This window comes from Colius striatus, chromosome 5 (assembly GCF_028858725.1).
Source record: "Colius striatus isolate bColStr4 chromosome 5, bColStr4.1.hap1, whole genome shotgun sequence".
NCBI classification, from domain to species: Eukaryota; Metazoa; Chordata; class Aves; order Coliiformes; family Coliidae; genus Colius; species Colius striatus.
In genome coordinates this window covers 35,367,258-35,392,486 of record NC_084763.1, presented here as the reverse complement: position 1 = coordinate 35,392,486, position 25,229 = coordinate 35,367,258, and the positions used below count along the sequence as shown (strand labels likewise).

At 40.0% G+C, this 25,229-nt stretch overlaps 1 protein-coding gene across 12 annotated transcripts in view; it reads left to right on the top strand.

Moving 5' to 3' along the window:
* CDK14 (cyclin dependent kinase 14) overlaps positions 1–25,229 on the top strand; it is a 440,472-nt gene that overhangs the window by 172,248 nt on the left and 242,995 nt on the right. For all 12 annotated transcript variants that reach the window (XR_009818728.1, XM_061996203.1, XM_061996209.1 and 9 more), the window contains one exon: positions 14,771–14,864. Coding sequence is in view for 11 of the 12 variants with exons in the window: in XM_061996203.1 (XP_061852187.1) it covers positions 14,771–14,864 (94 nt within the window). In the remaining variant the exon portion in view is untranslated. The remainder of the gene's footprint in view (positions 1–14,770; positions 14,865–25,229) is intronic.

The following is a 25,229-nucleotide window of genomic DNA, read 5'->3' as shown; positions in this document are numbered from 1 at the left end:
ATGCAGTTCTGAAGCTGATGACCTAGCAGGAATTTTTTTTTGCTGAGACAGTGAACTGAGCATGACTAGGTTGTGTTTAGTCCTGTAGCAGAAATCAGAGAATGTGGGATGAAAAGCTGCATTTTCCCAAAAATCTCATGTAGCTTTTCCCTGTAGCACCGCTAAGTCTTGATTCCTGGGGCAGGAGTTAGAAGTTGCATCTCTGTTTCATCTGAAGGGTTACAGAGCTTTTAATACAACTGGGCCTTGGGCTGCTGTAGTTCCTTGACCTATATGTTTTGGGGCTGAACTAATTGGGCACCTCTACAATCACGTTTGAAGAAGAAGAAGCAGCTGGAAGAGGAGGGCTGTTCCCTCTGGAATGTGGTGGAAGGAGTTGGATGAGAGAGAAGTTGTGGTGCTTTAGCCAAGTGTCCACTAAGTCACAATGTCACTCCCCCTCCTAAACTGGACAGGGGAGAGAGAGAAATATAACGAGTGGTGTGTGAGTTAAGGACGGAGAGATCACTCAGCAATTAGCGTCACGGGCCAAACAGACTCAATGTGGGGGAAAAAGGGTTTGATTTATTAATGAATAATCGGAACAGGGAGATCAGAAATAAAAGAAAATCTTAAAATGCCTCCCCCCACCCCTTCCTCTTCCTGGGACTCTCCTTCCTTCCCCCGGAGTGGCACAGGGCATGGGGTTCTGATCAGTTCATTACAGATGGACTCTGCTGCTGCTTCTTCTCAGGAGGAGGCCTCATCACACTTCCCACTGCTACACTGTGGGGTCCCTCCCCACAGGAGACAGTCCCTCATGAACTGCTCCAGCTTGGGTCCTTCCCATGGGCTACAGCTCCCTGTGAACTGCTTCAGCATGGGGCCTCCCATGGGAGGCAGCTACTCACACGCTGCCCCAGCACAGGCCACCGGGAGAACAGTCCTTCAGGTACTGACTGCTCCAGCCTGGGTCCCTCACAGGATCACAGGTCCTGACAGCAAACCTGCTCTGGTGTGGGCTTTTCTCTCCCCATGGTCTAGGTGGGTCCTGCCAGGAAATTACTCCAAGGTGAGCCTCCCACAGAGTCACAGCCTCCTTCAGGCATCCACCAGCTCCAGTTACGTTATTGACCTCAGTCACTAATTGGCCAGGCCTGGGTCAGCTGCGGGTCCATCTCTGAATTGACTGGCACTAGCCCTGTCAGCTACAGGGTAAGCTTCTGGCAGCTCTTTGTTTAAAGAAGCCACCCCTATAGCACCCCGCTACCAAAAACCTGGCCCAGGCAAAACCACTACGGAAGTGAACATGCAGACCCCAAGGTCAGTGAGGGATGAGAGGCGGAAGTGTGCTGGAGCAGAGACTCCCCTTTATCTCACGGTGAGATGGCAGCTGTGCCTCTGCAACCCATGGAGGGTAATGGTGAAGCTGACATTGGAGCAGAAGGTGCCTGGAATTCTGCTGCCACAGAGTCCCACATTGGAAGACTTTGTGAGGAGCTGGAAACCTTGGGCAGAATTGAAGCTGGAGAGGTTTGTTAAGGACTGTATCCTGTGGGAAGGACCCTGTGTTGGAGCAGAAGAATGTGAGGACTTGTCTTCCTCTGAGAAGAAAGAAGTGGCAGAGACCATCTGTGAGGAACTGACCACATTCCCCATTCCCTAGCCCCTATGCTGCTGAATGGGGGAGGAGGTAGATGTATCGGAAGCAGTGAGGTGAGCTTGGGGAGAAGGGAGAGGTAGGGGATGGAGATTGCTGTCTCCATCCATAAAGCCCTTGGATATCTTTTCTCCTCCCATCTCACTGAGACCTGCAGCATCCTACAGAAGGTGGGGGTGTGTGGGAGGTGAGCAAGTGGCTGTGTGATGCTTTATTGCTCGCTGGGCTTAAACCATGACGCAGATGTAAAATAATTTCCCCTTGCATCTGATCTCATCTATAGTAAAACTGTCCTGTTTTCAAAAAAAATCAGGTTCAGCCTCATATCTTCACAAACTGTATGCAATCTCTGGATCCCAGCTGCTCTTGATGTTTTGCACACACTTCTTTTCCAAGATATACCTTGGAAGATCCCAGCAAGAAGCTTGACTTCTTGGTATGAGTCAGGACAACTGCATCAGAGGATGGAAACAGCTGGGAAACATAAATTGTTTTTTTCTCCTCATCTTCTTATGTTTCAGTCTACAAGTCTTCATGTTCAGTTCTTGAAAGTCCCACATATTTATGTATGAGTGTATATACATATACTCAATTTGTGAAGTACAGAGGATGAGAGAATATATGGAAATGGCTAAAGAAAAATTTTATATACTTTAATAGAACAAACTGCTCAAAAAGTCCTCTAAAATGCATTTTTAGTCAAAAGAGACATTATTGCACTTTGAAATTAAGAGGTTTTTTTGTCATTGTTCATTTGGATTTTTTAAGCTGAACAAAAGATTTTAAAACATTTTTGATTCTCACTGAAACTTCCTCCACACAGAAAAATAGTTCACTGAAAAGTTGAATAGCTTGTAAAAAACAAATCTTTTAATACTGTTCCCAATAATGCTTTTATTAAAGAGTTATTAAAAAGTCCAGTCAAACTACGTGAAGCTACTGTGAGAGAGATCAAATTAAGCCATGCAGCTAATACAAACATTTTCAAATACCTATAAATGCATACTGAGCATTTCCTTCATAATTTTATGTTTCTATTCAAATTACATAGACAGCAGGGAAGACCAAGGAAGGATTCAAAAGGCCACTTTAGTGATCCAGATCCTTATTTTGTGTCGACAAAAAAAAATGATGTGAGAATGCTGGAGAAGAGCACAATAATGATATCTTCAGTTATATCAATAAATTATGTCCTTTTGCACAGAGCATTTAGTATAGTTCTAAAATATTCAGGTGCTCAGAGATAGAGTTGGTGTGTTCTATTTCAAATAAAAATGATATATTGCTCTTGTACTATATTGTAACCCTTACAAAATTTTTTGCTGCCCATACAAACTGGAGAACTGTGAAAAGCTTAGAAGAAAAAGCCCTAGTAATACAGTTTCATTCACATGGCAGGAATTTATGTAGAGGCTCAGCTACTGCCCGATCAGAAATCAGATTAGAGCAAATGTGTATTGTGTGTGACGGAATAGCTTTAGGTTTTTACTTCTACACTTTTCTGGGTTATCTGAGACAGCTCTTCCAGTGTGATTGCGAGAGGCGTAGTTGCATGTTAAAGTCACTTATGCTGATTTGGCACATCTAGCAGTGAGCTCTGCTGGAGCACAGGCAGGCTTGAATCTTCATTTAAACAATGGTTATACAGAGCTGGGCCATAATTACATTAAAACCACTTAGTGGCTTCTCAGAGTGGGAGGATGGGAGATGCGGAGAAACCCACCTACCGTCAGATTCGAAGATAATTTAGTAATTTGTTATCAAAACTGTGTTTGTAGCATTAGCATTTTTATGCAATTACTGGCATTATGTCCTTACGGCAGATAGTGTGTGCTCTCCAGTGTCCTTATTGATGATCTGCATGATGACAAAACTAGGCAGCCACTTCACTAAATATTAAATAATGTTGAGGTAGAAAGCACAGCTGTTTCTTCCATTTAGCAGAAAAAAAAAAAATCATAGGGCTTTTGCTGTAGCCATGATAACTAACATTTCATGCTGGTTCCCAAGGAACAGAAACTAGGGCTCCTACTGAGTAGAAAACCAGCTGCATGAGAAAAGAGTCCGAATATTAACCACTGGACAGTGGCTGGGAAGCAGGTGGCAGAGGCTGCCAGCTGTTTTTACACTTCATTTGCCAGTGTAAGGCATTAGGATAGTAACTAAAAGCTAATGATCCACATGCAATGTTACATTTTCCTACATTCTTTTTTAAATAGCCACTGGCAATAAAATAATATTAATGAAGACATACGTGCATTAGTGGTGTCAAGCTGGTGATGGAAATCTGTGTGGTGGGCTTTGTGATTTACTGCTGACAGCATTTGATGCAGCAGTATTGTGTGAATGTGTTACACTACCCACAACTGCATCAAAGAGTTGTGATAACCTTTGATATACCTTTTTTTTTTCTTATTTCTCCCCTTGATGAGGACTTACTGGTAGCTAGGAAAAATGGCTTTGCATTGCCTATGGTGTAATTTGTCCTAATCCTTGAATTTACAATCTTTTGAAAGGCAATGCAAAGAAAACAAGCTTCAATACATAAAAGGTTTATGTATTACTGAGCCCCTATATAAGCAACACAGAAACATAGGGAAAAAATCCTCAAATTAGCTTATTGTACTTTTCTTTGCAGGAAGAATATAGTATTAGTAAAGGAGATCATTTAAACAGGTTATCAAATCCTTTTAAATCTGGTAATGCATATACTGCCACATATGGGTTGCTCACGTAAAGAAGCCACTAGGGATATTATTTTTTTAAGTGCAGCTGGCTTTAAACTGTGTTTGCTAGCAGCTAACAAATTTTTGCTTATCCTGTTATTTTGCTTTTAAAAAATACCCTCTTAGTCACATCAGGTGATCTGAGAAATTATGGGCAGTGATATATTATAAATCCCAGAGGGTGGTGATCAATGGTACAGAATCGAGTTGGAGGCCTGTGGCCAGTGGAGTTCTACAGGGATCGGTTCTGGGGCCAGTCTTGTTCAACATCTTCATCAACGACCTGGATGAGGGGACAGAGGGTACCCTCTGCACGTTGGCTGATGACACCAAACTAGGAGGACTGACTCATTCCCCAGAAGACTGTGCTGCCATTCAGCGGGATCTCGACCAGCTTGCGAGTTGGGCAGAGAAGAACCTCATGAGGTTCAACAAGGACAAGTGCAGAGTCCTGCATCTGGGAAGGAACAAATCCATGCACGAGTACAGGCTGGGGGTTGAACTGCTGGAGAGCAGCTCTATAGAGAGAGCCCTGGGAGTACTGGTTGATAGTAAACTAACCATGAGCCAGCAATGTGCCCTTGTGGCCAAGAAGGCCAATGGCATCCTGGGATGCATCAAGAAGAGTGTGGCCAGCAGGTCAAGAGAGGTTCTTCTCCCCCTCTACTCTACCCTGGTGAGGCCTCATCTGGAGTCCTGTGTCCAGTTCTGGGCTCCTCAGCTCAAGAGGGACAGGGAAGTGCTGAAGAGAGTCCAGCGCAGGGCCACCAAAATGATCAGGGGACTGGAACATCTTTCATATTAGGAAAGGCTGCGGGAACTGGGGGTTGTTTAGTCTAGAGAAGAGGAGACTGAGGGGAGATCTTATTAATATTTACAAATATCTAAAGGGTGAGTGTCAGGAGGTTGAGACATCCCTTTTTTCTATTGTAGCTAGCAACAGTACAAGATGAAGCTGGAACACAAAAAGTTCCACTTGAACATAAGAAAAAACTATTTCACTGTGAGGGTGAGGGAGCCCTGGCACAGGCTGCCCAGAGGGGTTGTGGAGTCTCCTTCCTTGGAGGTCTTCAAGACCCGCCTGGACATGTTCCTATGTGACCTGATCTAGGTGAACCTGCTTCTGCAGGGGAGTTGGACTAGATGATCTCTAAAGGTCCCTTCCAACCCCTGCCATTCTATGATTCTATGATTATTATCTAACATTAGCTATGTTTAGTGCTATGGAAGAAATCACTTTAAGCTAGGCCAATGAAATTTTATGGAATTGCTTATTAAGTCGTGGTTACTTAACTTTGTAACACCTGGATTGATATACAGGATTTCAATTCTTAATTTAGGGAATGCTCTTCATATGGAGTTTTTCTATCTATTATTAGAAAAAATAAATCGTATTTTTTCAGGAACACACCACCTTCCACACATAGCCTTTTCCAAGTGCAGATTTGAGTGCTCACTGTGGTTGCGTGCATGCTTTCATGAACATTTGACCAATGAAGACCTACAACAGTAATTAAGATACTTACTGAATAAAAATTGATTTTGTCTTACACACAGGTACACCAAATTATGTTTTTACACAGGAGACATTACAAAGTCTGCTTTATCCTATATCTGCTATAAACAGCTTGCAGTGAGAGAAATCCAAGAGGACGAGTCCCAGTATGCCCTGGAGAAATTCTACTTGGGGCTTGAGAGAGAAAACAGTGTAGGGCAAATTAGTTATTTTGCCCCTGGTGTCCCTTCCAACCCCTATCATTCTATGATTCTATGACTCTGACTTCCACTCCAAAGAAATGCTAATATGTAGGATGTTATGGTCAGGATATTTTGTTAAATGTCAAGGTACTGTTAATTCAAATTCTCTCATTGAGAGTGCTTCAAAAGTTTTATCAGCTGAATTAGCTTTTGATTTTAAAATTCTCATAGAGTCAAATTCATAGGAACACTATGTCAACTGTCTCAGTCTATTGCTTTTGGAAGGGCATTTCAGTTGTTGTCTAAAAACTACTAGCTATTTAGAACAAGAGGCTTGCTGTCATTTTTCCACTGCTGTAAGTATGTTTCATGTGTGGCAAGAAATACCTTACAAAGGTATCTTGATCCATGTTCAACAGGAAAAGACTTTATGGTAAAATGTTGCTCCAGTTAGAAGGTTACTTTCTTGAGATTTTTTGCATTCTACTTTTACTGAACAAGTGAGTCTGTAGAAATATTCTAGCAAAAGAGGATCATGTATACTTCAGTCCTTCATGAATATAATGGTTCTTAATACAGGAACTGAGCATTTCTACAAAAAGTTGGGTTGAAAAAAAATTTCTGGAGTTTAGTGACACAGGCAAAAGGGTAAACACTTTATAAAATTGTAATTACAAATACTTCAAGACTGACTGTAAGGAAAAAAGACACTTGTTTTTCATTCCTTTCCTCAAAAACTTGTTTTTGTAGTTCTGCTCATAAGAAAGATTATCTAGGAACAGGATTCTTTTTCTCTGAATAAATCAGAAAAGACAAAAATCTCTGTGCCCTTCCAAAATGTTGCATGTTACTAGGGCATTTTATGGAAGAGGGTCCAGTGTTTGCGTTTTTCACTTAATTCTGATACATTCAATTTGGGAAACTTTGATGAAAACTCTACTGTTCCTCTGAATTTCAGAAATCTCACCAGGAGGATTGCTGGAAGCAATTACCTGGTTTTCATTGAATGCCTTTCTCCTGTGAAGCCAAATCCTGCAGACTGAAAAGAGGTTTCATGACAAGATACAAACCTTATATGAAGACTCAGTATAGGTCTTCACCTCCTAGAAGGCAGATCTGTTCAGGGCAGAAAATTCATCAGATTAAAACATGTGTAGTAAGCATATAGGCTTTCTATAATACTGATTTAAGTATAATGCAAAACTTGGTTTGGAAACAACTCCTCATTTCAGAGTGTGTCTGTAGTCTCTTTTATGGAGCATCAAGAAGTGATACTAACTGAAGGGAACAATCCAAAAAATCTTTTGTAGATTATTTCTCACCAAAGCTTTTATGTTATTGTAGTGGTTTATCCCTGGCTGAGTGCCAGGTGCCCACCAAATTACAATATCACTCCCCCTCCTAAACTGGACAGGGGAGAGAAAAATATAACAAGAGGTTTGTGTGTCAAGGTAATGACAGGAAGATCCCTCAGCAATTAATGTCATGGGCAAAACAGACTCAACTTGGGGAAAAAAGGGTTTGATTTATTAATGAATAATCAGAACAGGGAGATGATAAATAAAACCAAATCTTAAAACACCTTCCCCCACCCCTCCTTCCTCCAAGACTCTCCTTTCTTCCCCCTGCAAGAGGTGCAGGGGATAGGGGGATGGGGGTTCTGGTCAGTTCATTACAGATGGACTTTTCCGCTGCATCTTCTCAGGGGGAGGCCTCCTCACACTTCCCATTGCTACAGTGTGAGGTCTCTCCCATGGGAGATAGTCCTCCATGAACTTCTCCTATGTGGGTCCTTCCTATGGGCTATGATGCTTTACAAACTGCTCCAGCATGGGGCTCCCATGGGAGCAGCTGTTCACACACTGCCCCAGCACAGGCCATCTAACAGGGAGAACAGTCTTTCAGGTACTGACTGCTCCAGCATGAGCCCCTCACAGGATCACAAGTCCTGACAGCAAACCGGCTCTGGTGTGGGCTTCTCTGTCCCCATGGACTCCGTGGGTCCTGCCAGGAACTTGCTCCAAGGTGAGCTCCCCACAGAGTCACAGCCTCCTTCAGGCATCCACCAGCTCCAGCGTGGGGTCCTCCATGGGTGCGAGTGGATCTCTGCTCCCTGGTGGCCTTCATGGACTGCAGGGGCACAGCTGTCTCACCGTGATCCTCACCACAGGTCACAGGGGAGTCTTTCTTTCAGGGCCTAAGCACCTCCTCCCCCTCCTTCTCCACTGACCTTGCTGTCTGCAGAGATGTTTTCATATTCTCACTCACTGTTGCTGCTGCAGTTTAGCAACTGTGCAGCAACTTCTTCCCTTTCTCAAATACGTTATTGACAGAGGTGTTACCTCAGTCACTAATTGGCCAGGCCTGGGTCAGCTGCGGCGTCCATCTCTGAATTGACTGGCACTAGCCCGATCAGCTACAGGGGAAGCTTCTGGCAGCTCTTTGTTTAAAGAAGCCACCCCTATAGCCCCCCGCTACCAAAAACCTGTCCCAGGCAAAACCGCTACAGTTATGTTAATGCAGAGTGGCTGAAGGTTCTTCCTGTCCCAATAAGGATCTTTGCTATACAGAGAAAGGAATGTGAATTCTTAAACCAAAAATATAAAACCAAGCCACCAGTAAGCCAGTTCATTTTAAGGGAATACCCTCTTGAATTATAAAGGCTGTGCAGGGGAAAAAGATTTAAAAAATAAAATAAAAAAGCAGCAGTTTCCTGAGGCATCCAACTTCATTTTTACAGGCTCATTTACTATGTCAATTCAAATGTGAGAGAAACCGATTTGACTGTGCTATTAACTCTTATTCTGTATAAGGCTGTATGATGACTGTCAGAGTCCCATGAAATTAAGGAGGACAATAGATGAGCAATATTAGATGGTATGGTGACATATAGTCTCATCAATATGTCAATAGGTTTAGTCATGCTTTTTGTCATCACAGGGTATGCTACCCATTTCAGCATTAAATGGCTGTCACTTTTCCTTTGCAAGGTTATTCTATTCTATTCCATTGGAAAGATCTCTGAACAAAGTCTCAGCATTTGGCTTATTTATTGAAAATCAGAAGTCCTATAAAGAGAGTAGGAAAATCTGGATAGAATACACTGAAATATCTTAGGCTAATATTCTTTTGACACAAATTATTTCTCAAGTGCTGCCTGAAAAAGGCATTGTATGCTCAATATGCACAAATTAAACATAAATAGCATACCCTATGAGGTGCATGCACATTAAAGTAAAATTAATTTATTGTATTGAAACATGAGTTTCAAGAAGTAATCTTTGCATCATAGAAACTAGAGATGAGAGTGATCTGTGAGATCATTTTATCCACCCTCCTGTTAATGCAAGTCCGTTCCCTGAAGAATATTCTTAATTGTTTGAGCTTGTCTAGTTTTACACAACTGTAACTGTGGAGCTTCAAGTCCATTGGGAGGCTGAGCTATAGCATATGTGTTAACACCCTAGAATTTTTAATTTCCTAAAGACATTCTACTATTTCTAGTTTTACTATATTTGATCTACCTACAGTTCTAGGAACTATTAAAATCCTAGTCAGTTTTCCCCTGTTGTTCTTTTTGTGAAATTTTAAATACAGAGTCATCACCTTCTCCCTCTCCTTTGTGTTTTCTTGTAGCCAATAATATTGTTCTCTTAATTTTTCCTTCCAAACCAGTTCTTCTGGTACAAAAATAACTTTTGCTTTGCTAAAAAATCTTTTTAGCATGGTTAATGAGTTTGTGAGGTCTACGAAACAAGACTAAGCCTTGAAGAGACTTTGTTCCTTTTCATGTTCAGTATGTGTGCATTTGTAGTTTGTGATTCAGGGATCTTATTATATACTCAGTTTGTAATTGCTGTAAGCCTAAAATTCACTGATACCACTGGGATATTTAAAATACCATCCAGATATCTTGAAGTTATTATGGCTTTCTGGATATTTCTTACCAGTTCAATGTAATTCTTTCTTCTTCTTCTTCTTTTTTTATGTATTCATTTAGTCTTCTCATTCTGTGGATTTATTTTTCTATGTCCTGAACACCATAAACTTTGAAACCTATCACAAGCTGAATTTTCAAGTGGCCCAAAAGGAACAGCAGTCCTCCAGGTCAAATCTTGAAAGTTGTTTATCTCCTTAATTATTTTACTAATGTTTTGACTTTTGTATGAGTTGTTTATTTAATTCCAGTACTTCACTAGGGTACACAAGAGTCCAAGACAAATAATAGGATTCTTCTTTCCAACCAGGAAAGTTTTCTTTGGTGGTGTTGTTTGCAGTTCTAACTTGATTTTTGGCTTATGCATGTGTCAGACCCAATAAAAATGGAAAATTTTGTAAATAGATTGTGTGAACCAGTATAAAGTCTGGCAAAATCTTCTTATTGCCTTTACAGTATTTCTGTTCAAACAGACAGCTGAAGTTTCTCTGCAGATAGCAGTACATGTCTTCAGATGATATACTGGTTTAATCAAATGCCTGTTTTCAGGTTTCAAGCATAGAACTTTAGTCTAAATTCAATTAGTTTATTTCTCATCTTGAGTAAAATGGCTTCTGACTGAAATCGTGATTTTTTTACCTTGCCTAAGATCCTGAAATTGCTTATAAGTATTTGACTAAGATATTTTATGCCTATCTGTGCTTAATGAAGTGCTAACCAGATTACATGATGAATGGCAGTTTAATCAGTTCAATTCATTTGGTAACAAACAGAAGCATATGGAATGTAAATTTTGACCCTCTTTTATAAAACACTTGAATTAAAATTGACCAGAACTCTGTTTTCAAAATTTTTCTTCCACTTTTCAGTGCTTAAGGAGAAACTTTGCTTAATATGTTTATCCTTTGGGACACAGAATTAAAAAATAATGATGTATGTTTAGTTTTCAAGAAATTTGACTGGAACATAAAATTATCATTCAGTAGTGGTCAAACCTTTAAGAGGTAAGTAAAGCATAGTTAGGAATGCTGATAATCTTAGTTAAGTAGTATCTTTAAATACTCAGCCACAGCCTTAATGAAAATAGGCAATACATTCTTATTAGGTTTTGTTCTAGAATCACATCCTCACCAATATATGCACACATATTCCTAAAACTAAATGCTACTTTCTGAATGTATTATCATGATGCATAAGTGATGGGAAGGTATGTAATTACTATGTGCCAGATAATTTACTTTTAAAAACAAAGTGAAATTAGTGGTTATTGCTAGGATTTTCTGACATAGAAACACAACTCACCATTTCAGAGAGAAATGGTACCATAATTAGTTTTGGAAATTCTTGGTTCATTTTGATGTATGTTTTGGGTTTTGAGTGAAAGGTATTTTTTAGGTGTGATTACTTACATGGTTTTACAGCATTCATAAGTGTTTGCCCATGGAAGTTGTAAATATAATTGAAAAAGAGTAATCAAATGATGGATCCTATTGGTAATGGAGATGTGTACTCTTGAAATTATTTTTTCTGAGGAAACAAGCAACTCTTTAGTTCTCTTTAGTGGAAGAAGATGCACAAACAAGTTTGTAATTTGTTTTGCTTTTCAGATACAGGAGGATCACAAGTTACCTGAAATTTGAGTTAAAGAGGCTCAGAAACTTTCTTCAACTTAAAGAGAATCCACTCTTTGTGCTGTAGTTAGTATATATCTGATATTTTTTCAATCCTATCTCCCGGTACTCCTGCTGGTGGCTAAACTGAGTGGGATGAGGGGGACTCATGTAAAGTAATTTTTATGAGATAGTGGGGACAGGAGCTATAATGAGGCATCTGTTGTGGTGGGAGCCTGTGGCTACTGAGCCCATTGCCATACCTCTTAACCAGAGCCTCTTGGGAGATGGAGTTAGTAGCTTGCCAGAGCTATTAACTTTGAGTTTCTTTTGTGCTGCAATGAGCAAGCCCAAGCAAGTCCATCTCAGAAGTCATTTGCCTTTGGGAAATAGCTTAGTTCAGTGTCTGTGAGTAATCATGTGCCATTTTCCTTTTTATTCATCTTCTTCCAGATTTTCCTCCCATGCAAAGCGCTTCCAGTGTGCCTCAATGCCATAGTTCTGTCCTCAGCCAGCTTTTCTCACGGGTGCTCTCTCTGAATTTATTTGTGAGTGTCATGGTTTTGCCCAGTGTTGTGGTTTAGCCCAGCGAGCACAGAAGCACGACAACAATCTCTTGCTTAGTGCTCCCATTCACCCCCACCCTTGTTACGATGGCAGAGGCCCCAGTGAGATGGAAGGAAAAAGATAAGCAAGGTTGTTGTGGATTGAGACAAGGGCAGGGAGGGCTCGCTGCCAATTACAGTTCTGGGCAAAACAGAATCCAGTACACAAGTTAGAGAGTAAAGTAGAAAAGTTTGTTCTACTACCTAGAAGAAACAGAGACAGAATAAAAGCAAAAAGGGAGTAGGATGATGAGAAAATTACAGCCAGCACTTTTAAGATCTCCCTCTTCCATTCCTCCTTTCTTCCAGGGCCCAGCTCACTGCTCCCAATATCTCTACCTCCTCCCCTGTCAACAGCTCGGGGGGCAAGGAACAGGGAATGTGGTCAGTCTCTCACAGATGGGCTTCTCTCTTTTCAGATGACTATGACTATGACTCCTTGCATTCTTCCCCTGCTCCTATACAGGGTCCCTCCCCTGGGACATAGTCCTTAATGAACTTCTCTTGTGTGGGTTGTTCCCAGCAGCTGCGGCTTCTGCCGATACAGGGTCACTCACACAGGCCACAGTCCTTAGTGAGTATCTCTGGTGTGGATTCTTTGCCACGGTTGCAGTTTCTGCAGACACAGGGTCCCTCCCTTGGGACATGGCCTCTTCTGGGCATAATTTTAATGAGCTGCTTTGTCGTGGGTTCCTTCCCACAGTTACAGCTTCTGTGAATATTGGGAGGACACAGCCTCCTCCGGCCATAGTTTCTACCCCTGGCTTGGGGTCTGTAATGAAATGAATCACTGCCCAGGGCTTGGGGTTCTTCGCAAAATGAGTCTCTGCTGCTGAAATGGGGTTATTATCAAAATAAGTCTCTACCGCTGATGTGCAGTCTTTAGCAAAATGCAAACAAATTTCAGCTTCATCAGTCCTTTCTGCAGGATGCAGGGGAGTCTGCTTCAGCACACCTCCTCTCTTCCCTCGCTGACCTTGAGGTCCACATGGTTGTTTCTCTCACTCTTCCTACTCCTTGCACCGCTACCAGCTGAAAAAGAAGAGACAGAAAAAGGAAGAAACAGGAAGAAGCCTCCTCTTCTGGCTTCTTTTTAAAAAGCGATCATGGAGGTGTCTAATTGGCTCAGCCCCAGAAGTGGGTCTGGCTCAGAGCTGGGGAGGGTTTTAAGCAACTTCTTACGGGAGCCATCTTTACAGCCCCTTCCCCATTACCAGAAACAGCTTCATGTCAAACCATAACACCCAGCCAGCAATGAAGCACGAGGACAGTCTCTTTCCGCCTGCATCCACCCCCACTCGCCTTAGGATGGTGGAGGCCCCAGCAAGATAGGAGGACAAAAGATAACCAAGGATGTTGTGGACTGAGACCAGGGCAGAGAGGGCTCACTGACAATTACATTCTGGGCAAAACAGACTCCAGTACTCACCTTAGAGAGGAAAGTAAGGAAAGTTTCTTTTACTATCTAGAAGAAAAGGAACAGAACAAAAAGCAAAAAAAGAGAGCAGGATGATGAGAAAAATACAACCATTACTTTAAGATCTCCCTCCCCCATCCCTTCTTTCTTCCTGGGCCCAGCTCACTGCTCCTGGTATCGCTACCTCTTCTCCCCTCAGTGGCCCAGTGGGACAGGGAATGGGGAATGTGGTCAGTCTCTCACAGATGGTCTCTGCCACTTCTCTCTTCTCAGATGAGGACAACTCTGCTTTCTTCCCCTGCTCTGATAGAGGGTCCCTCCCATGGGGCACAGTCCTTAGTGAACTTCTCTGGTGCGGGTCCTTCCCAACAGATACAGTTTCTGCCAATACTGAATCCCTCACATGGGACTTTGGCCTCATCTGGGCATAATCACTGCCCCTGGCACAGGGTCTATTAAAAAGTGCAAACCTCAGCTTCATCAGTCCTTTCTGCAGGATGCAGGGGAGTCTGCTTCAGCACACCTCCTCCTCTCTTCCCTCGCTGGGGGAAGAGACCTTGGGGTCCACATGGTTGCCTCTCTCTCTCTTCCAACTCCTTGTACCACTACCAGGTGGGAAAGAAGAGAGGAAATACAGAACAAAAAGGAACAGGAAGCACCTTCCTCTTCCAGCTTCTTCTTCTTAAAAGTGATCGTGGAGCTGCCTAATTGGCTCAGCCCCATAAGTGGGCCTGGCTCAGAGCTGGGGAGAGTTTTGAGCAATTTCTTATAGGAGCCATCTTTACAGCCCCTTCCCCCATTACCAGCTTCACACAAAACCATGTCAGTGAGCATGAGTGTGCTGTTCAGGAAGCACTCATATAGAGAGCAGCTGCTGTGCCTTTATTCGGCTCAACAGTTAACATCCATATTCCTGTTACCTCTACACCTGCATTCAAACATCTGAGAAGTATTCAGATGTGTATATTGATTTTAGTAAATTCACATGGTTGTCCCTTCAGCCTAGAGTTGATTTAAAATAAAAAATAATTGTTTTCAATTTTGTATTCACTGGTAGTGGATACAAAAATGTTGTTGCTGGCCATTGAACCTATAAGAAGTCCTTCTAACATTGCATTCTTTTTTTTTTCCTCTATAGGGGAGTGGGTTGTATCTTTATAGAAATGATTCAAGGGGTTGCTGCTTTTCCAGGAATGAAAGACATTCAAGATCAACTTGAAAGGATATTTCTGGTGAGTTATTTGTTGTTGAAGTATTTGTGCCTAAGATAACAAAGTATTGATTGATAAATGTTCACATATTTCTTTGTGTCAAGAATTAAATTAGTGACAGAGCCAAGGATCAGAAGCCTAGTCCACAAGGTAGGTAAGTTTACTTGATGTATTATTGAAGACTGCATAATAGGTTCAGAACTTATTTTTTTTCAATTAAGATTAATTGAAACATTCAATTAGGATTAATATTTTAAATATTTTTATTACTATTTTAAAAGCATCTACAGAAATATTTTTATACAATTGTGGAAAAAAGTTTTAAAAATGTAAGGCAAGGGACATCCAGACAGTTTGTCATTCTTACTTTGTAAGTGAACAAAACCACAAAAACTCTGGTTGATGATCTATTAATATCATGCTAATGTTTTACTGTCAATGGCAAGGGGTTTTTTTGACATTTAATGGAATAGTAAGATAGGAAATGAGATGAGAAACAGAATGGGAAATCAGAAATCATGCTTATACCAAGGTTTAACAGGAGTCCATGTGTACTCCTCCTGCAGCCTGGTTGGGTACTTCATAAGGTAAATAGGGGTAGCTCTTAGGCTCTGATGACACATTCACATTGGGAGTGAAAGAAGAAGTAATGTATATTAAGCATAAACCATCCTTTAAACAAGTTTCTGTCCAGAGTTGTGGCTTTGGGCTTGGTTTTTTTGTTTTGTTATATTGTGTTTTTGTAACTTGCTCTTTTCTCCCAGTGTAATCTGAGTTTGTCAGCCCCTTTCTAACAACTCAGAAACAACTTCACTCTCTGATAGAGAGATTTGCTCTTATGCCTGGTGGGAGCTGTGCTGTTGTGGAAGGGATTTATTCAGAGAATCCACTGCTCATCCAGATACTAGCCAAAATGGCTTCTAGTACAGGGGTAGCCACTGGGGAAAGTACTACAATAGCAATGTCTTTCCTCAACCTGGCAATCTCTGTTTCACTTGTGACCACAAATTTAGAAGGGAAGCATGAGCATACCCTTTCTATCAAAAGTGATTTTGTTAGTACCTGTTTATTTCAAATGCAGAGGATTTATTTGGGATTCTTTTGGCCCACAGAGAGGAAAGAAAGTCTTTCATAATTTGCTTATAACATTTACATTCTCTAGTTTATTCAGGCTTACATATACTAGATCTCATTTGCTGGGACATCAGGGAATTTAGCAACTGATTTTAGGAATTACTGAGGAAAAAAAAGGAAATCTCTCCAAACCAAGACCTTATTTAATTGTAACAGAAAATGATCTCATTTTTCTGTGAAACGTTTTGTTATTCTGCCCACTTTGCTAATACCCTGAAAATTCTGCTCTGTGGAAAAATACCTGTGCCACAACATACACAAGGAGCAGCAGTTCTGAGCAATTCCTGTGACATGTCTAATTGCTTCATTTGTTCACTGCCTCCTGTATTTTAAGCTACCAACTTCTGGGCCAGTTTTAGGGTTTTGCTTTCTTAAATTATGCTTCTCATTTATTAGGATGAATTTTCCTCATTATTTATAGAACATTGTTGTAGCGGTGCAAGCTATATTCATTCAAAGATGTAGAGAATCTAGGTAATGCACATGCAGAGACGTACATGGGCAACATAGTACAACCAACAGAGTTGACTCAAAGCCACCCTTCCTCTGCTAGCTACTTCCCTATATGCTGCTTCTGCCCATGTGACCACCCAGGGCCCAACTGATTAACTTGCAGCACCTGTTTGATAATTGAAAGTAGCTTGCCAGCTGCATTAACTTGTCCCTACCATCTTTTTTTCAAGCTGGCTGGTCCAAGTCATATTTGTGCCTACAGAGCATGAAATTTTAAAAGCAATATATTCTTCTTTGAAGCTTCATCTGATATATTGTGGTAACCTTTATGAGTGGTATGGAAATTAAGTAGACTTCTAATAGCAGAGATTAGTGCTTTAGCAGGTCCTTTTCCCACTATATCATATGAGATTGTATGATGTAGTCCAAAACACAATAGTGATAAGTACATAAATTAAACCTATTTTTGTCAATCTGTTGTATATTCACATTTTCTTTTCCCTATCCTCACAATTATTTGTGTGTTAACATTCCAAGATAAATACACCCAGTTTTGAGGCGAGCCAAATAATAATAAAAAAAAAATCTGTTTTAAACCTGCAGCTGCAAATATTGAGAAGTATTGAAATAACATGGGATAATTTATTGATACTGTTTCTTTAATGTGATATTTTACGAATTTGCAAATAAAAGATTTTTAAGATAATTTAAGATAATTAAGTTACCTTTAATTAAATAGTTTCAATGAATGCCTTTCTAATTTATTTTAAGCATCAGTAAGAACTTATTTAGAAGTCCCAAAACAAAGGATTATTCTTGTTTGGTTTTGTATTTGAACAGAAGGATTAAATTCATTCATTCTCCAGTGAATCAAATAGAGTGTGGTAGTTAATAGTGATAAATTATAAAATAAATCTAGTTGTTACACCAGATAACTAATACAAGTAACTGCAGCACTGTGAGCACAGCTGTTAAAGAAACAGATTGACCAATAAAAAACTTTTACACAGTCTTCCCATAGTTCACATTTTTAACATCCAATGGTGATGGTTTCCTTATAACAAAGAGTAGTCTTCTGAAAATGCTGTAAGGTACAGTCCACCTTCACACTAGGACTTTTGTTCTGTAGTTCTCTTCTAAAAAACACAACTTGCAACAAAAGCTATAATAATATATCTCATGTCTATTTCAGTTATTAGTGATAGCTAAACATCCATGGCATGTCAGAGTGCAGATTGCAGCTTGAGGCTTTTATAGAGTCTGTTACATCGTAGTAGGAGAGTCACTAAGTGCTAAGAAATAATAGAAAAAGCAAACAAATTTTAATGTGAGTAACAATTTAAAATTATTAAATGGGTATTTCATTTCCTATTGTGTAATTTCCCATTATTATGTAAATGAAAATCAAATGTGTTGTATGTATGCTGTTCCAGCTATTCAAGTGGAAGTCAATAGAGATTCTCCAAATGCTTTTGTATATCTCTACCATTGGCATTCTTCACATATCTACATAGCAAGAGTAGATGTAACTCACCACACCACACTTCTTTGTTGTGGTTGATGTTTCTTAATAATGGCTTAAGTGATTGTATAGAATAGGTTAAGAACGGAGAATTATCTTTTGGTTTTAAGAGCTGTTTAAGCTTACATTTCCTGGCGTCTATTGTTTTAAATGTTTATAAGTTTTTAAACCGTAATATGCGCTGATTCTCTATTTCAGCTACAGCAGCTGTTTATAGTAAGAATTCTCATGTTCCATTACTGTGGTAGGCCTCAATAAAATAGCAAGAGTTTGTAAACCAGAATCTACTCTGAAAATTGGACCAGTGTTGGATCTGATAATATGAATTCTTTTTCTCATTAATATTTACAAATATCTAAATTGTGGGTGTCAGGAGGTTGAGACATCCCTTTTTTTCTATTGTATCTAGCAACGGGACAAGGGGTAGTGGGATGAAGTTGGAGCACAAAAAGTTCCATTTAAATATAAGACAAAACTATTTCACTGTGAGGATGATGGGGCGCTGGAACAGGCTGCCCAGGGAGGTTTTGGAGTCTCCTTCCTGAAGGTCTTCAGGACCCACCTGAATGTGTTCCTATGTGGCCTGATCTAGGTTGACTTGATTCTACAGGGGGGTTGGACTGGATGATCTCTAAAGGTCCCTTCCAACCCTACCATTCTGTGATTCTATGATCTGTACTTAAAAGTGTGAATAGCCTCTTTAAAAACCTATACTTATCAAATAAAATAGAAATCACACATATAAAGAGGTTTAGCAGTGAATAAATTGTCTTATTGGAGAGGTGATTTGATCTGATTTGATTTGATTTAATCAGTGTACTATTACATCTTTATTCCTACTTTTTTCCTACATACTGGAACTGAGGTTACTTCCTGGGCAGAACTGCATTACAGAAAGCTAAAGAGAAAAGTGTAATTACAGCTTGTTGAGAGACAACAGTTTTTTGTCTTAAGTATCAAACTGGTGATGTGTCATCATTTCCAGCACAACTGAGAAGGTCCAACAAACTGTTTTGCCATTTTCTGAATCAAGCAACTTGAGGTTTTTTTTCATGGTACTAGAACTGACGGACCAATAATCTCGTAGTAATCTCAGCATTTTTGTTTAGTCTTGTAATACATGTGCAAGATAGGATGAAGCTTCAGTAATCAAACAGTGCCAAACAGTAAAACAGTAAAAAGGGGAATAGGTAAAATATGTGAGGTAATCTGTTGAATCAAAATAAAGGTTTTTTTGCAAACTATCAAGGAGAAACTACCATTGCAACTAAGCTTTAATTATCTCTATAAGTAGAAGCTTGTAGAGAAGGCACCAAATGCCTTCAAGCTAGCACTGTGCATTAGAGAATTGACAACTCCTTGGAGCTGCTGATGATAAACATGCGTTAGTTGAGTGTTAAAGCTGATTACACTGAGAAGCCTGCAGTGTACCTGTGCACGCCTCACCCTTAGCCACGCTGGAGGCACTAACTTGGTTACAGCTCTGGTTTTGATATAAAGATAGACTTTTATACTTGCTGTTCAAACTGTATCAGAGTTGAATTTCTTGTGCGAGCATAATTTTTCTTCTGGAGAGAATTTTTTTAAGTGGGAAAGTATTTCTGTCCTTTCGACTGTATGTGAGTTTTCTGAGAACCACTATAGATCAAAGTGAATTTACCTCCCAGGTTCCAAAACCTTCCTGGTAATAATCTCTGTTTGGGTTGAACTTTTAGTCTTTGTGCAGCTACACTGAAAATTACGTTTTACTGCAAGAATAGAGTACAGAGAGTTGTCCTGATACTTTGTAGATCTCTGCATAGACGACAATGGCATTTAAATGCCATTTGATCTGTAAATGGGCATTCACTCCACAAACACAGTTGCGGATGCATGTGGGCCACAGGAGCCTCACACTGCAGGTAACATGGTACAGCAGGAGTGGGAGTTTGCAGCCCAAAGCTTCTGTTTGTCCTGCATATTGCAGAAAGGTGAGGAGTGCTCTCTGGTATTGGATGATAGTGCTCTGTTGGGTACCATAATGCACAGTATTAAAAAGTAATTATACTAGAACAATGTCCACTAGTTGAGCCCAGCAGCCTGGTATGCTGAAAGGCAATGCCAGAAATGCTGCTTTCTGTGTGGAGCTGCACAGCAAAGACTTGGAAGAATTTACAGTTTCAGGTAGCTGTGAAAAATGACATTTTAACAAGCCTCATTTTTCATTTAAGCTTATGATTGACCGAAAGGAACAGTGCTTTCTGGTACATTGTATTAATAACTCTCTTCTTGGTAAGGACAAGAGGAAATGGCCTCAAGTTGCACCAGAGGACGTTTAGATTGAATATTAGAAAAAACTTTTGCACCAAGAGAGTTGTTAAGCACTCACTGGAATAGGCTACCCTGGGAGGTGTTGGAGTCACCAACCCCATTATTTAAAAAACGTGTAGATGAGGTGCTGAGGGACATGGTTTAGTGGCAGTGTGAGGTTAGTGGTTGGACCTGATGATCTTAAAGGTCTTTACCAACCAAGACAATTCTATGATTCTGTAACATCTTTTGGGTAGCTAGCAATGCTAAACCCAAGGGAGGAGTGCTTTTAGGGTTGTTGATGTTCACCTGTGTAATGAGGTGTTTAGTCAAATGTGTTGGTCTTTCATTCCTGTTTCATTATTCAATATATGCTTTCCTGTCACTTATTAAATATTTTGGCTCTGAAATACAGGTTGTACATCTGATGTATTTGTGAGACCGGACCTGAGCTGAAATTTTATTTTGTATAAGCATGGTATCTGTGGATCCTTACTTGTTGCAGATGATGAATCTACTTGGAGAAAGTCCTCATCTTTCTAAAACAGCTAGGTCTTATTTAGAAGGGGAAATTTTTCTATAAACAGCTTGTGTTTTCCTCCCATCTCTCTCCATCTTCATTCCACATTGACTTTGTGAGGAAAACAAGTGAGTTTTTTGAAACCTGACTGCTGAGTTCTGTCACAGCATGTAAGTAGAATGAGAGAATTGTAACGTTTTATATCCTGCTAATGAGTTTGTCTGCTTTATTATAACAATATGCCAAGTATTTATTTTCTCTTCAGCACCACTGAAATTAATTAAATAAATAGCAGGCTTCTTTGCCTGTGGGTCTTCTATTTGAAATTGTTAGCACTTACTCAGTATTTTACTGTGGTTGCCTGCATGTTTTGGACTGATACCACTTTTACAAGGTTCTGTTCTGGGCTTTTTGTCTTATGCCAAACTTGAACTGAAAGTAATTCTAAACTAGGCAAGTATTATCTTTTTAAAACCAAAGTATAGATTCCGTGTATTCATACTTAGTAAAGGATTTTTAATTTTTAAAGATTTCTTTTTAAGGAGTTTCAGCTCAATTTAAGCTGTCTGATTGCACCATATTGTGCTCTGTATTACTGCAAGTGCACTCTTTTTTCATAAAACAAGGCACAGGCTACTTGATGCTAATTCTTGGTAAGGACAAGGACAACCTCTTAGAGAGTTCACCATGTCGTAAGTAGCTATAGTCTGTGTTGTTCTTTGCCTTCTATCATTGTACTCATATGATATTGAGTGAATAAACTAGACCTAGAATTTAAAAATGACAATCTTGAAAAATAAAGGGAAAGTTGCTTATGTGTGTCAGGAAAGGAGGGTTTAAAAATTACTGAAGTTATATCTTGCATCATATACCCAGCAGTATATGATAGACACTATAGATGGTAGTAGGAATAAAAAGAAGGAGCAGAAGTAATAAATGAATGTGCCACCCCATCCTTGATTTCCCAGGACTGGCTGGATGTCAGGCCATCCAGTCACACAGCCTGATGCATGCAGGTGTCATCTTCTGCTTGCAAGATGATGTTCCCATCCAGCTGGCTAATTCTGAGTAAAATCCTGAGTGTGTCTGGGATTGCAAGAGCTTGTCTTATTATCAGCTTGGTAGTACAAGAGTAATTGGATATCAGAAAAAGAAAACAAATGAAGACATGGTTAAGTGGAAAATGATGGCTTTGTGGTTTTCGTTGGAATCAGAATGTTTCTTTAGTAATCTGTCATATTTCAGTTGCTGAATGAGAATTGGGCTATAATTATAAAGAAGCATTGTTTCTTTTCCAGGCTTGCCTCTGGCCATCGAGAGGGTGATTACAGGCAATACATTGAAAAAAAAAAATGCTGAGACTTGGCTAATGTAAATCAACCCCATACACCACAGAAACAGGGCTTCTTTCCCCCTATAAAATCTCTCTCTATGTGGGATGTTACATGTGTAATTGCAAACATTTTTGCATATGGATGACACTGAATAGTCATGCAGTTGCAAGTGATTTATGCATATTGCAAATGGAGCTGAAGCCCATTTTGAACAAAAAGTTTCCAAAAAGTTGTGCTGCAGGATAATATTACACCATATAAAAGCAAGACCCATTCATAAACCTGTAGTGATATGATGCCTTTATTTGCCAGGAAAAGTAATAAACGATCAAACATCATATAGTCATATTGCTTTCTCTTTCCATTTCATAAATAAAAGAACAATGTTTAGTACCCTTGAATCTTCTCTTTTCATGTTCCTTTTTTACTTCTGCCTGAATTGCCAATCAAATGCCAAAAATAGATTTTCTGAAGAGCATCTTCGTTGACAAAGTTGCTGTTTATAATCAAGGTCAAACATCCCTAAAGTTGAAAATGCGTAAAAATCAATGTGATACAGTTTTAAGTGATGGTTTTAGAGACAGATTATGAGTATCTAAGATTAGTATGCCATACCTGTCTGCACATGTTTCTTTAAAGCGCTGTTTTCTTCTGCCCTCCTAAGAACTGGTAAAAGCAAGTAACTTTTTTGGGGGGTTGGACGGAACCTGAAAGATCATTTTATTCCAACCCTGTGCCGTGGTCAGGGACACGTTCCCTTAGACCAAGTTACTTAGAATTCTATCTAACCTGGCCTTGAATGCTTCCAGGGATGAGACATCCAAAACTTCTCTGGGCAACCTGCTCCATTGCCTCACCACCCTCACGGGGAAGTACCACTTCATGTCTCATTTGTATCTACCTTCTTTCATCTTAAAGTCATTACTCTTTGTCCTATCACTACATGCCCTTGTAAAAAGTCCATCTCTAACTTTCTTGTAGTACCCTTTAGGTACTTAGAGGCTGCTCTTGGCTCTCTTTCTTCTGAGCCTTTGCTTCAGGCTGAACAACCCCAACTCTCTCAGCCTGTCTTCACAGGAGAGGTGTTCCAGTCCTCTGATAATTTTCGTGGTCTCCTGTGGACCCACTCCAACAGGTTTGTATTTTTCTTATGCTGAGGATCCCAGAGCTAGATGCAGCACTGCAGGTGGGGTCTCAACAGCGGGGAGCAGAGGGGGAGAATCTCCTCCCTCAGCCTATTGGCCATGCTACTTTTGATGCAGCCCAGTATATGGATGGCTTTCTTGTCTGCAAGCACACATTGACAGGTCATGTTGAACTTCTCATCAGCCAACACCCCCAAATCCTTCCTCTCAAGGATGCTCTCAGTTCCTTTTCTGCCCAGCCTGTATTAGGGCTTGGTATTGCCTCAACCCATCTGCAAGACCCTTCACTGGGTCTTGTTGAACTTCATGAGGTTTAACTATCATGGTAGCTAGAGGAAACATCCTCTTCAGCCCACACACATGCCCAAGGTACCATTTGCAATAGGCCTTATTTGAATAAAGGTAAACTTTAAAATCTGTTTTACTGTTTCCTGAATCAGTACGCTATGCTGGGTTTTATTTAGCAAGATGCTGATCACTTCCCATAAGTTTGTTTTCAGCCATTTACACAAGCAGCTGTTCCTTGGTATATTTCTGTTATGAAATGTAAATCTTTAGATAAGGTTAGTTATTTCAAGAGATTTCAAGTTTTCAAGGGCTAACATTAATCTACCTTGATTAAGACAGCTGCTTTTCCATTTAATTAAATGGCTATTATTAAAAAAATTAGGCATTTAATTTGATGTATGCTGAAGAAGAGGAGACTGAGAGGTGACCTCATTATTATTTACAAATATGCACAAGGTGAGTGTCAGGAGGATGGAGCCAGGCTCTTCTCAGTGATGTCCAGTGATAGGACAAGGGGCAATGGGTATAAACTGGAACACAAGGTTCCAAAGAAATAGAAAAAGGAATTTCTTTAGCACTGGAACAGGCTGCCCAGATGGGTTGCTGAGTCTCCTTTCTGGGGACATTCAAAACCCACCTGGACGAATTCCTGTGTGACCTACTCTAGGTGGCCTGGTCTGGCAGGGGGGTTGGATTAGGTCATCTTTCGAGATCCCTTCAAACCCTTAAGATTCTGTGATTCTGTGAAATTTTTGTTTAAACTTATCTCAGCTTTAAATATGGATATAAAATGCTGTCACACAATTTCTGTGTGTCTACTGTTTCTTTATTTCCATTACCTTATTTGACTTATACAGAGAAAAGAAAATAATCTCCTGTGAATTTTTTAGCCTAATTGGATTTTTTTTAAATTATCATTGTGGGGTTTTTTTTTTTTTATAAGAGAAAAGTAACCAACAGTAAAAAAAGCTGCATTAGCTTGAAACTGCCTTGAAAAGTATTGGACAAAGGAAAAGGAAAGAAAAAAGCAACAGAAATTAAATGTATTTTACTTCATAAGAAAATGTCAAAAAAAAAAGGAGATCTCGTAAAGGAATTGAGAGTGGGAGAATTACCTGACTAGGATCTTAAGGCAGGAGGTATTCTCAGTTGTTTGACTGTGAAATAAACAGAGCAGATTATGAAGTATACAATATTATGTTTCATTCTTGTTGCTGTGATTCTTCCTTCCCCAATTTTCTGAGTGCTCCATTTAAAATAACTTGGAGGCTGTGGCAAAACTGACTCTTTAAGCTGTCACTTACAGGAAGAAGAATGTCCTGTGCTTGCTATTTGTCTCTGGAGTGCAAGTGTATATCATCGTGTAGCAGTATTTCTGGCAATTGAGGTCTAATTCTGAGTCATCAGGAAAAGCTAGTAATATGTTTTGTGAGAATTCTTTGGTGCTTTTTCAGTGGATAACATGATCCAAATGGCTGTGGTATAAACTCAGAAACCTGTCAATGATGGAGCAGAATAGAATAAGGTGAATTCTTAGCAGAGAGTGTAGTGTGGTGTGATGTGTATATTCTGACATAATATGATTGCCCTGATTATTATTACATCTCGAAGAGAGGCATCTGCTCATTGCAATGCAAGCTTACGGTTGGATTTCTGTATTTTTTGATGGGTGAGAACTCAACTGTGCCTACACTTGAGAGG